General features: G+C 41.4%; 2 protein-coding genes across 2 annotated transcripts in view; both read left to right on the top strand.

Moving 5' to 3' along the window:
• Positions 1 to 2,387: 2,387 nt before the first annotated feature.
• Positions 2,388 to 8,795, top strand: adamts1 (ADAM metallopeptidase with thrombospondin type 1 motif, 1). The gene is made up of 8 exons (XM_067403128.1): positions 2,388 to 3,228; positions 4,610 to 4,950; positions 5,030 to 5,162; positions 5,245 to 5,702; positions 6,019 to 6,205; positions 6,290 to 6,468; positions 6,577 to 6,752; positions 6,837 to 8,795. The coding sequence occupies exons 1-8, from the start codon at positions 2,643 to 2,645 to the stop codon at positions 7,549 to 7,551; spliced, it is 2,775 nt and encodes a 924-aa protein (XP_067259229.1). The 5' UTR covers positions 2,388 to 2,642; the 3' UTR covers positions 7,552 to 8,795.
• A 2,129-nt stretch (positions 8,796 to 10,924) lies between these two features.
• cyyr1 (cysteine/tyrosine-rich 1) overlaps positions 10,925 to 12,739 on the top strand; it is an 8,701-nt gene continuing 6,886 nt past the window's right edge. The window contains exon 1 of the mRNA XM_067404529.1: positions 10,925 to 11,322. Coding sequence (XP_067260630.1) covers positions 11,244 to 11,322 — 79 coding nt within the window. The 5' untranslated portion in view covers positions 10,925 to 11,243. The remainder of the gene's footprint in view (positions 11,323 to 12,739) is intronic.

Here is a 12,739-nt window from a genome sequence, read left to right on the forward strand (position 1 = left end):
TTAAAGTAAACAAGAGTGGAGGGTGATATTTCTAATTTTGATTAAGGAGGGGCAAGTTGTCACACTTTTTACTCCAGTGAATATTTCTCAGAGCGGGTTTATAGGTGTAATTTATGCATTTATAACAATCGCAAAAACGCTAATGAACATTTCCACTGTTATTTCCCAGTTCATTTATCACACGCTGACCCTATGGGGTAAGTTGTCACATGGGAACCTGCTCTTTATCCACACTTATTTGACAATACTTTCATTTGATATACACAACTACATACTAAAATATATTACTGGCTATTTATGTTAAACAGTAATGACACTAAAAAAATCATGAAATGCCATAAAGCAGCTTTAAATCAGAGATTTCACAGGTCAATAAGCATACAAAAACAACATTTGATCAGTTTTTATTAAGAAAAAAAAAAAAAACTATTAGTCAAACTGTAAAGATGATGGCGAATTACTTCACAAACGTACTTGAAACACACAGAAACTAATAAAACCAGACTTTTTACAGACTATTTATGGGTTGTTTTACTTGATAAAACTGCTCAAATCACTGTTTTCTTAATAAACTATACTGAAATCTGCAATAAAATGTCTAGAGATCTCAATATCTGCTCTCAGATCTCAACATTTCTCATCAAATAATCTGAGCTGCTCTATATTCATTTTATATCTCTGACTGTTTTTATTTCTCCTAATGAATTTATGGAGAAACATCTGAAACTCATCATGAAACACAATTGAGAATAATTCCACTGAGCTACAGTCTGTCCTAAATCTCTGACTTCACATCTTATGCCACGTTCACACTGCAGTTAAATACGGTGTCACTCCTGATTATTTATTACAGTGTTTATTCTCATTAGTTTTATAAGGTTAATGAGCCTTGCATTACACTCTAGCTTTCTCTGCACATATTATCAGACTAACCTAAAGAGACCAGCTGAGATCATAAATGATGCTGGTGCGCCACCTGCTGTCTGACAAAATTAGGAGCAGTTCAAATAATATTAAACACATAAAACTGGCCGCACCATTTACATTCTAATAACTATATATCATGTGTTTTAATTTAAACATTTTCCAAAAATAATAATAAATTGATTGATTTATTGTAAAAGTGTGTATTTGACCTGTACAGTGTGTAATGTTATACTTTCTTCTTAAGCTATTTTTATACCTGTACAGTTGTCATAGATGTTATTTTATTAGCATATATTAATTTACAGCCAGCCTATTTTTAGGCCAACTCTTAAAAATTAATTTTCAAAAAGCAAGAGTGAATGAATTGTTGTGTTCTGCTGCCATCTGGTGGATTTGTGTTGAACCTCCAAATGACACTAAAATCAGTTAAGGTGGACTTTCAACTCTCTGAATTTGAGGATTGACTGAAAACTATTGATTAGCTCATAATAAGTTCCATATGCATGCATAAATTAACTTATAGTTGCCTCAAATTCAGATATTCTTCATAAATGCATTACTAAGCACAACGCCTGAAGCATCAGCTTCAGAACAATGGAACATAAAGTTTAATTGTATAATTATGAAAGTGAATCTTCATCAAGTGCACACTTGATGTTCCTTTCATTCAAAACTCTCGGACGGCATGTACTTTCTTTTAGAAGGTCATCCGACCACCTAAATTAAATTTAGCCCATTAAACGCGCGAGACACAAACTATTTCCTCCGACACTGTGAGGCGGGAGCGATAATCCGCTCATAATTAATTTTGGATGGAGTTCCTGCCCAACACAAGATGCGTTTCTGGAGGAGGGGATCCGGGTTTTAGGAGCGGTCCACCTTAACACCCTTTCCCAGCTAACAGGGGACGTTCTGGCAAGGTTCTCTCAAGGTTCTGAACAAACGTTCTTCCAGTGACGTTCGTTCAAACTTTTCTGCTCTTAATGTTTTCGAATGCTGTTTTTTTCTGAAATGTTACTATGTATCAGAACGTTCAGAGAACATTCAAAAGTAACGTTCCAAAAATGTTTGCAGAATGATAAATTGGAATGTTCGAATACACGCTTTTAAAACATTTAAAAACCTGTAAGTTAGAATCCGAATCTGGTGAGGAGACTCACGCACTTCTAACTCTCAGAGTATGAATGGACTTGGACTCTGCTAGTTATATAAATCGTAGAAATGCACAAAGCACGCGTATAGACTGATAAAGAGTTCGAATGACTAATAAAAGGGCCAGAAGAGAAGCTTTGGGTCGTAAGTGTTGTACTCTGATGATTGATGATTGTGGCTGTGCTCCAGCTCTCTAGTTGCGTACTAGATTTAACCGCAGTAGATCAAAGGGGCTTCAGGAAAGGGGTGGTCCTGCACTGGAGCATATATAGAGAGCCGGGCTTCTAGCTTCTAAGACAGAAGGAGAGTTGAAACTCGAGGAGACAGTGAGGGAAAACTGCCCGCTTTTGATGCTTTTTAAGACTCGTCTTTTCAACTGCTGCTAGAGACTGCGATCATTTTATTTATTTCCACTTTGAGTCGACTTCAGCTCTGGATTGGTACCTATTGCAGTTTTCTGATTTTGTTTCTGTCTATCATCTCCGGGAGTCAAATTCTCAAAGAACTAAAACTTTGTAAGGATTGGTCCATCATTTTGCTCTTGAGAACCCAACAGGAATATAATGTCTTTTTTGCGCGTCATACTGGGTTTCGTTGCAGCGCTGTGCGTAAACGCGGCGCAGAGCGCGTGGGAAGAGAGCACCGTGGTGCCGGTCCGGCTCGACTCGTACGGCACCGAACCGACTCATACTGCAGAGGCACGGGAAAAGGAATCCGAGAAACGCATCTATCGCTTGGACGTCTTTGGAAATCAGATGGTGTTGGTGCTGGAACCGGATCAGACCTTTTTAGCGCCTGGGTTTGTGTTCCAGATGGTGGGGAAACCGGAGTCCGAGGAGTTTGACAGCGCGGGACAGGCGCGGTGCTTCTTCTCGGGGACCGTGAACGGAGAAGAACTTTCAGCTGCGGCGATCAATCTGTGCAATGGACTGCGGGGCGGCTTCTATGTCGGCGGCGAAGAGTACTTCATCCAACCCGCGGACGCCAGCGGAGAGGCTTCGGATGGAGACATCCATATCATCCGCAGAAGAAAACGGGGGTTGTTGGCTGAGGAGAACGGTTCTAAGTGTGGGGTGAACGAGGAGGAGGAACGGGTCGCCGAGAAACCATTTGCAACCAAATCCGAGCCCATCCCATCTGAGTCTAAAGGTAAATATTGCAGAATATGTATCTATTTTCTACCAAGAGAAGTTTCTTTACACTTTATTATTGTTGAGAGACTCAGATGAATATTTCACGCACGCCTCCGGTAACCCGAATAAACTCAGTGACTCCGCGTCATTCGGTGCGCGCTGGCGCATGAGGAGCGAATTAAGCAGGTTTGAGAGTTCTGCGTCTGCTTTAACGCATTGCGCGCCAATTTTTTATGGAAAATAAAATCGGTTGCTCATTGCACAGATGTTCTGTCTGCTCGTTTAATCTCATCTTAAAAAAATAAACGTTTTTCAAAAGTGCAGAAGAGCCTTTCCCAAAAGCGAGGCGAGGGTTAACTTGGAGAGGGCAGAAATCTCTCCACATACGCAGGAGGAGGGAAGGGGACGTAGGGATGGGGGGAGTGGGAGGTGGGAGAGAATGCGCTGGAGAGACGTGGAAGTTCTCCTCCTGGTACTGCATGTTGCGCAGATCAGCACCGGAGGACTTGTATTTCCGCCAACGTTTCTCGTGAAAGTGCGCAAGTTTTGGAGACGTTATTAGCAGGGCGGAGCAGAAGCTTATAGTCAAATTAAGAAGTAAGCAAGCTCAGCACTAACTCCCAATAGCTTTCCATCTTTTTAAGTACACAGTCACTTAACTATTTGCAATCAAAAAAGCATTTATGTTCATTTGAGGCATCTATATGTACACTCTTTAAAAATTAAAGTTCAATTTTTGGCATTGATGGTGCACAAAAGGTTCTTTATATCGAAAAACGTTCCTCGAGATTATTAAAATGTTCTAAAAAGGGTTATTTTAAGAACTGAAAGGTTTTTTGAGGCATCACTGAAAAGGAAAAAAAAAAGCTATTTTGGAATCTTTATTGTTAAAAGTTGACAAAGTACATTTTGTCATCTACATTCAATTAAACAGTCTTTTGGTTCCAGGAAAACAGACAAAAAATATTGATGACATCATCATGCACTCACAGGTGTACACTCTAAAAATGCTGTTTTGTTTCAACCCACATTTGGGTCAAAAATGGACAAACCCAACCATTAGGTTAAATTACCTTTTTTAACCCAACCATTTGGGATTGTCCATATTTAACCCAAATTTGGGTTAAAATAACCCAGCATTTTTAGAGTGTATATAAATGCATGTCCAATAAAATGCACTCCGGAATAAGAATGTCCCGCCCCCTAATATCACAATAAGAAGTAGGAAATTATGAGTTAAAGCCTATTGGCTTTTTAAATAAAAAAGACCAAGCCTTTGATCATCAACATGGGAAAAGTAATTTCACAGGGTTTTTAAATTGACAAAATAGTGCATGTGATTTAGATTTCACTTTTTCAAAAAATCTGGTTTTAATCACTGTCTTCCTATCCTCCAGCACACCACAGATCCCGTCGCTTTGTGTCGACTCCTCGCTATTTGGAGATCATGATTGTGGCAGACCAGTCAATGGCAGAGTTTCATGGAGCTGGGCTCAAACCTTACCTGCTGACCATCATGGCAGTGGCATCTCGTCTGTATCGACACCCTACCATTCATAACTCGATCACTCTGGCAGTTGTGAAGCTTCTTGTTGTGTATGATGAAGAGCACGGTCCCCAGGTGTCCTCCAATGCAGCGCTTACCCTTAGGAACTTCTGCCAGTGGCAAAAGCAGCACAACCCACCAAGTGACCGACACCCTGAGCATTACGACACAGCAGTACTGTTCACCAGACAGGTACGTTTCTCTTAATATACCACACCTGGTTTCATCTGAGCAAATTATGTCGCATCGCTCATAGTTGTGAATTTTGCAGGATCTTTGTGGAGCTCATTCTTGTGACACTCTGGGAATGGCGGATGTGGGCACCGTGTGCGATCCCGATCGAAGTTGCTCCATTGTTGAAGATGACGGCCTCCAAGCAGCCTTCACCGTAGCACATGAGCTTGGTAGGTACATTCCCATGTTTCTATGTAAAACTAGACTCTATGCAGGTGTAGAACAAGTCAATAAATTGTGCTCCTCCTGTAGGTCACGTGTTCAACATGCCCCATGATGATGCCAAACAATGTGCCAGCGTTAATGGAGACCAGTGGAGCGCCCACATGATGGCCTCAACCTTGTCCAATCTGGACCAGCTACAGCCCTGGTCTCCTTGCAGTGCCCTGATGGTCACAACCTTCCTGGACAATGGCCATGGTCAGTGTTTACTGGACAAGCCCCAGAAGCCTCAGCAGTTGCCCCAGGCTCTGCCAGGTTCAGTTTACGATGCCGACAGACAGTGCCGTCTCACATTTGGAGAGGAGTCCCAGCACTGTCCTGACCTGAGCACCACTTGTGCCGCACTTTGGTGCACCGTCACAGCTACAAATGGCTTGCTGGTCTGCCAAACCAAGAACTTTCCATGGGCCGATGGGACGTCTTGCGGGTCTGACAGCTACTGTATGGCAGGACGATGCTTGAGCAAGACCGAGGCTGCCAGATATCAGGTGAGCACCATTTGGTGTACCATTTGATGATGTTTTATTAACAAAGTTCGGGAGGAACACGTCAAGTTTTCTGCATCCCTCCATCACTCCGTCTCCTCACACTTGCCTGGTTACTATCCTAACCAGAGATACGGGGGCAGTACTCTGGGTTCGGGCCAAAATTCCGAGCTCAGAGCCCTCCCCTCGGACAGCATGCCAAATACACACACTTTTTATAATATCTGATTATTTGTAAGTGTGAACTTGTGAACTGCCATATGCAATTGGTGTCATTCTGATTTGGGACTGACAATGCTTCTGTCTTGTTGCCTTTAAGACTCCAGTCAATGGCGGATGGGGAACTTGGGGATCTTGGGGAGATTGCTCACGTACCTGTGGAGGAGGTGTACAATACTCTTTTAGGGACTGTGACAGTCCCCAACCCAAAAATGGAGGCAAATACTGTGAGGGCAAGAGAATTCAGTACCGCTCCTGCAACACCGAGGCCTGTCCTGATAGCAATGGTATGGGATTGTCTCTTCACTGCTTCTTCAACCAATGCAACCAAATGCAAGCTGCTTTATACTAAACTGCATTTGTTTGCGCAGGTTTGACATTCCGTGAGGAACAGTGTTTGGCCCACAATGACATCTCCTCTCAGGTGTCATTCGGCTCAGGAGAAGGTGTCGAGTGGGTGCCGAAGTATGCGGGAGTCTCTCCCAAGGACCGCTGCAAGTTGGTGTGCCGAGCAAAGGGAACTGGGTACTTCTTCATTCTGAAGCCAAAGGTGAGTGTCTCAATTAGCCTGATCCACCTAGAGTTGTTGTAAAATCTGTAATTGGTTTGGTGGATGCAAGACAAGTGTGTAATCTGACGTTCCCTCCAATCCCTTCAGGTGGCTGATGGAACACCATGCACCCCAGATTCCACCTCAGTCTGTGTCCAAGGCCAGTGTGTGAAGGCCGGTTGTGACCGGGTCATTGGTTCCAACAAGCGTTTCGACAAATGCGGCATCTGTGGAGGAGATGGATCTACTTGCAAGAAAGTTTCTGGATCAATGGAGCGTGCTATGTAAGTCCACAACCAGTTAGTTTGAGTTTTCCAACTTACCTCCTCAGATTCCGTTACTGACCATTGCTTGTTTCTGCACTTTAGACCGGGCTACCAAGACATAGTGACGATTCCAGCTGGTGCCACGCACCTAGATGTTAAGCAGCGCTCTCCTGGAGGCCGCCGCAACGACAATAGCTACCTAGCAGTTCGCCGGCAAGATGGCACGTACCTACTGAACGGCGACTATAAGCTGACGACTTTAGAGACTGATATCTCTCTGAAAGGTGCACTTCTGCGATACAGCGGTTCCTCTGCCACACTAGAGCGCCTCCGAAGCTTCGCTCCCTTACCTGAGGCTCTTACTATCCAGGTGTTGTCAGTCGGAGATTCCCCAAGACCTCGCGTTAAGTACAGCTACTTTGCTCCACGTCCCAGTGGGTCAAATCGTCCGTCCATTAATGCCATTAGTGAAGCAGGAGATGCCGAATGGGCCCTACGTGAGTGGGGACCCTGTTCGCAGACCTGCGGTGTTGGTTTCCAGAAGCGGGACGTCCTTTGCCTTGATCCTTATGGCCATCAGTCAAAAGACTGTCCTGAAGAGCTGCGCCCTGCTTCATCACAATCCTGTGCTCTGCAGGCGTGCCCATCCTGGCTGCAGGGGGAGTGGTCCGATTGTTCAAAAGCATGCGGCAGAGGCTATCGCAAGCGTCAACTGCGCTGCATCGGACACGATGATCGTATTTTGCCTAACGAGAGCTGCAACGCAAAAAATCAGCCACGACCTCGCTTGGAATTGTGCAACCTGACTCCCTGTTGAAACTGAACACTGAGGCTTGCAACAACCTTGAACGGCTGTAAGTTGGTGCTTTGGATTCAAAGGGCCCTTTATGACAGAGACTGCAACCAAACTTCTTTCAACCATCCAACACTGGGTACAGGGCACAAAGCTGGCACACAGTGTACCTGTCTTGATGGAGGAGAAGAATACGAACACCTCTGCTGCTTTGGATGCTGATGTCATGCATGTTAGATTTTGAGTGTGCATGGGTGTGTATGATGGATGATTCATGAAAGAGTGCATGAAACAGCTATGCATTTGTAGTGTCTGTCTGAGCTGGACTAGATAGACAGGTTTAATTTGTCACAAGAGGGCATATAGGAGCTAATGTCTTTTCCTAAGGTCAAGAGCCGTACCGAGACAAAGGAGTTCATTAGTAGTGGTGTTTTATATAAAGCACCCTCTAGTGGTTCTATATTTAAAAGTTGCAAACTCAAAGCACATATTTAACAAATGCATTTTCTTGCCAAAATCAATGCCATATCTCACCTCAGCTAGGCACACATGCTGCTAATCAAACACCACAACAGGTATTATGCATTTCCGCATAATTAAGTTTAAGAACGCACATTAGCTTTACGTTTAGCTTCATAGGTTGATATTTTCAGCATTTTGCAAAGCCATACCCGATCAAGAGGGATCATATTTTTTTTAAGGGGAGGGTGACCAAAGAGCATAGGATTTATACCTGAGGAGAGAGTGTGTTTGTGCGAGCGTGTGTTTATGTATGTGTGGGTTAGTTGTGTGTGATTGTGTGGAGGTCTTCTCTCCTACTACTACTTCATAAGTAATCCTCTCCTGCCTTCTGAGAAGGTATCTTTGTAATGAGGTGTGTCTTTTTTTTTTTTTGTACAGAATATCCAAACGTTATTTATTTTTGTACAGCCCATTTAATATAATCTTGTTGCTTTTTTATAATTATTGTATTTCTATTTGTTGTTATTGTTATTGTTGTTATTGAAATAACTGAAGGATGTAGATTATATTAGAGTATTTATACAATATCTATGATCTTAGGTTTATGAATAAAGTATCACATTGATTTGTGGACCAAAATGATTTGTTTGGCTTATTTTGGGTGTGGCTGCTGAGTCTAAATCCTGGTCTGAGGCCCCCTAGCGGTTGATGTGGGAATTGTGACGCTACTCTGTGGACTGATGAGAGTATTTTACTCTTTTAACGTGGATAATTTGTTCTAAATTAATGGATTAAATGGTAAATTGTGCTTTCATCTTTATATTTCAGTTGCTTCTTTACACAAATGCAAATCAATTACACAATAAATCTGACACAAGGTCTAAAATAAAAGTCACCACTTATTTATAATTAAATGATTAATAAAATGTGGATAATTGCATAACACAGTTTAGCAGGAGAGATATAAGTTATAAGGTATACCAATATCATATTATCATATATAGTCCAGACATTGCAGCTTACAACATTAATAAAGTCTGAACACAAATTGATACACATTGTTATATAATTATATATTGCGGTCAAAAGACCATCAACATGACCAGATCTAGTCATGACAATAATAAATGCAAGACAGCTGAGCCTATCTGCTCATATTAGGAACAAGACAAAAGGAAAGCTCTCTGGGGCAAATGAAATCAGTTAAATTAATTCAGTTATATTAGCGCTCACAACAGCTGTTCAGAGAAAACCTGCTTGACTGGCATACTCAGCAGCACAGGTAATAATCACATCACCTCGTCATAACGATGAAGTCTTTTGTTGTATAACAAGCTTTAATAATTAAAGAGGACACTGTGTGGTTTAGTCATTATGTTACAAGGGTGGTTCAAGTGGAAGCGCGTTAAACCCAAGCCAGTCCTTCTGCTGAATAATACATTCAACCGCTCAGGATAACAAGTGACTTTGCACACCATGATACTGAAAACCTTTATCTCTGTCTGAAAACTGCACAGGGTGAAACAAGCAAGATGTAAATATGTAATATGCAAGATTTTTCCTTTATTACAAGTAACAATCTTTAAAAAAAAAAAAAAAAAAAAAAAAAAAAAAAAAAAAAATTCTTTTTTTAAATGTTACTATTTCAGAATCAGAATGTTCAGACAACATTCAAAAGTAACATGTTTGCAAAATGATCAAATGGAATGTTCAGTTAACATTTCATTTGCATAGCGAGGAAAATCTTTCTTTCTGGTTTGTTTTCTTAAAACTGAACATTTAGAGAACATTCAAATAACTTAAAGGCACGATATGTAAATTTCGCCACTAGAGGTCGCTTATTCAAAACAAAAGCATAGCTTGATGACGCCTTGATTTCGTGGGAGGTGTTGTCTTCACGTCTACAGCCGGTGGAAAAGAATCTGATGGGACTCGGGCAGAAATCATATTCATTGATGACGAGGCTGCTGGAGCGATTGCTAATGAGAGACGAGCGTGACACAAGTCTCGAGAGCAGCGGAACTTTTATTATGCCATAGTCGCCGCTTCCGCTTCTTCCGGTCAAGCATATGTGGGGTAATACAGCGCTGTTTATAATTTTAGATACATTTATATGTTCAAAGTTCCTACTCTGTGTGTTCGCTTGGCGGCTGCAATCAGACACTAGTAGCACACGGCAGTAAGCTAGTTCGATATTAGACACGGTAAAACATGGTCCTCGCGGTAAATCAAGAAAACGAAATTCAAACGATAAGATTTACTGTGTTGAGCAATATAACATGATTAGTTTTATGGCTATGAATTTATCCAATCAGTTGCTCACCTGTCTAATAAAAACACATTGGTGTTTCCATGGTTTCTACAAAATAAATCCAGAAACCCAGGGCAAGTACGCAGGTATGATGTCACTGATAGGCGACGCATGGTCGCTCTGTGACCTGGTTAAAATTGCTTATTTCTCTGGATTTAAACAATCTTGAAAACATTTGTGAACCAACAAAATATATAACACTGTTTTAGTGTTTTTTGGATATTTTAATCCAGAAATCTTACATATTGTACCTTTAATGGGAACGTTAGCTAATATGTTTGTCAGCTACTTAAGATGGATACATTATGAAGACGTGGAACAATAAATCCTATGAATTACAGTCTGAAGCTCGTGCATATCAAAGTGAGATGCTCTTGTTTACTCTTCGTGTTTGGTTGAGGTCAGGGATGATGCACACAGAGAGGATTCGTGAAAACACGATTGAAGAGAGACCTAAATATAGACTTAAGGGACACTACAGAGAGAAGATGATGATGATGATGCAATTTGCAGCTATTGAAAAAGGCGAACGTGTTTCCAGAATGATCGTGCGGCTCTTGTTTTGTTCCTGAGGTAACCGGTAATGCTCGTGTGATGATGATGATGATGATGATGAGTCGTGACGGTGGAGGCGGGCGGCGCCGCGCGGCCCTTCAGTCGCATCCAGACTCCCTGAGCGGCAGGACGAAGTTCCTGGGGGAGGGGATCGAGCGAAGAAAAGAAAATAGCGCAAGGAAGAAGTTAAAGACAAAGAGGAAGGAGTCAAAAGGAGAAGTTCTGAGAGACTCGTGGAACACGTGGAGCGTTATGGACTTTATTTTAAGCGTCTAAAACTTGACAGTCAGACCAACATAGACGTATGATCGGTACGATGAATTAACTGTCAACTAACATGTGAAAGTTGGTCAGATGCGTTTGTTTTCCATAAATCAACGTGAACATTATGGAAAATCCGAGGACGCCGAGTTCACAGAAGAGTTGGAAGTTCGTGCGGGACTCGCTGCTGCTCTGCTTATTCGCCGGTAATGCGTTTTCATATTTCAGAAGTTACTCACGAACAACAACAACCAGGAAGTAACGTTACATCAATTAAACATTTAACTGATTGTTTTATTGTGCGATGACTTGGAAACTAATTAAAGTTACTTATGAGTTATCTAGTAAAAGTAAACTCTTAAATTACTGAACTTTTTGACATTACCCAACTAAAACAATCGTTCTTCCAGTAACATTTATAAAACGTTATCAATTAATGTTCTCAAAACGTTATCGTTCATGGAATGTTTTTAAGTTCGTCTAACATTTTTTTAAATGTTACTACTTGTTTCAGAACATTCAGAGAACATTCCAAAGTAACGTTCCAATAATGCAAAATGATAAAATGGAATGTTCGTTCGCGTAACCAAACAAAACGTTTCGAATGTTCAGAAAACCTTCAGAAATGATGTATTTTTTTGCTATTATTAAACTTATTATGCGATGACTTGGAAAACAATTAAAGTTACGTAAAAGTAAAGTCTGATTACTCTCTCACTCAACTTTTTGACATTACCCAACTAAAACAATAGTTCTTCCAGTAACATTTAGAGAACCTTATCTACAATGTTCTCAAAACATCTATACATCGTTCATGGAATGACTTTAGTTGGACGTTCGTCTAACATTTTTTTTTTTTTTTTCGTTCAGAGAACATTCCAAAGTAACGTTCCAATAATGCAAAATGTTTCGAATGTTCAGGAAACCTTTAGAAATGACGTTATTGTTTTGTTAGTTTTTATAATGCTCATTTTACTAGCGTGTATTAATGCTAGCTTGGTAATACCATGGTATTCTTTGAAATACATTGGAATATCAGGAAAATATCATTGTATATTCATCCAGTACCATAGTACTGCAACAACACTATCCATACAGACATGCTTTGTGATGTGTGTGTGTGTGTGTGTGTGTGCTGTGACATTTAAGGCACCAGTGCTTCTAAAGCGTCTTTGTCCCAAAAGTGTTGACCGACAGGACCCAGAGGTAAAGTGAGGGCCTCTGGGGGACCACCCAGTCTGCAGGGCCTCACATTTGCTCAGTTTGCTCAGCCAGATGCAAACAGACGCCACTCAAATTGAAGCCAAATTTCGGTGCTTCAGAAGTCATAATTACACCAATTATACTGTGATGACTGTGGGCAGGACAAGATAGCGCTGTAATTGTGTTCCAACCATCCTCATCCTCCAGCATGAGATATATATATATGCATATTCAAACACAGATACAAATAATGGAAAGGATTTGCATTAAGCAATAATTTAGCTGCACACACCCATAAAGCGCTCTTCGTCACTGATCGATCCAGCAGGATTCTGTCAGCGGTGTGTTTGATGCATTAGAGAGCTCTGAGCAAGAAGCAACACATGATTGTTTCTGCAGGATCAGACTCGTCCGTCAGCG

The sequence above is a fragment of the Chanodichthys erythropterus genome, chromosome 12 (assembly GCF_024489055.1).
Source record: "Chanodichthys erythropterus isolate Z2021 chromosome 12, ASM2448905v1, whole genome shotgun sequence".
NCBI classification, from domain to species: Eukaryota; Metazoa; Chordata; class Actinopteri; order Cypriniformes; family Xenocyprididae; genus Chanodichthys; species Chanodichthys erythropterus.

Excerpts from the sequence above, each read along its gene's own strand:
- adamts1 (XM_067403128.1), top strand. The coding sequence starts at position 2,643 with ATGTCTTTTTTGCGCGTCATACTGGGTTTCGTTGCAGCGCTGTGCGTA. Across the intron at positions 5,163-5,244 it reads CACCGTAGCACATGAGCTTG|GTCACGTGTTCAACATGCCC; the intron begins GTAGGTACATTC and ends CTCCTCCTGTAG. Across the intron at positions 5,703-6,018 it reads CCGAGGCTGCCAGATATCAG|ACTCCAGTCAATGGCGGATG; the intron begins GTGAGCACCATT and ends GTTGCCTTTAAG.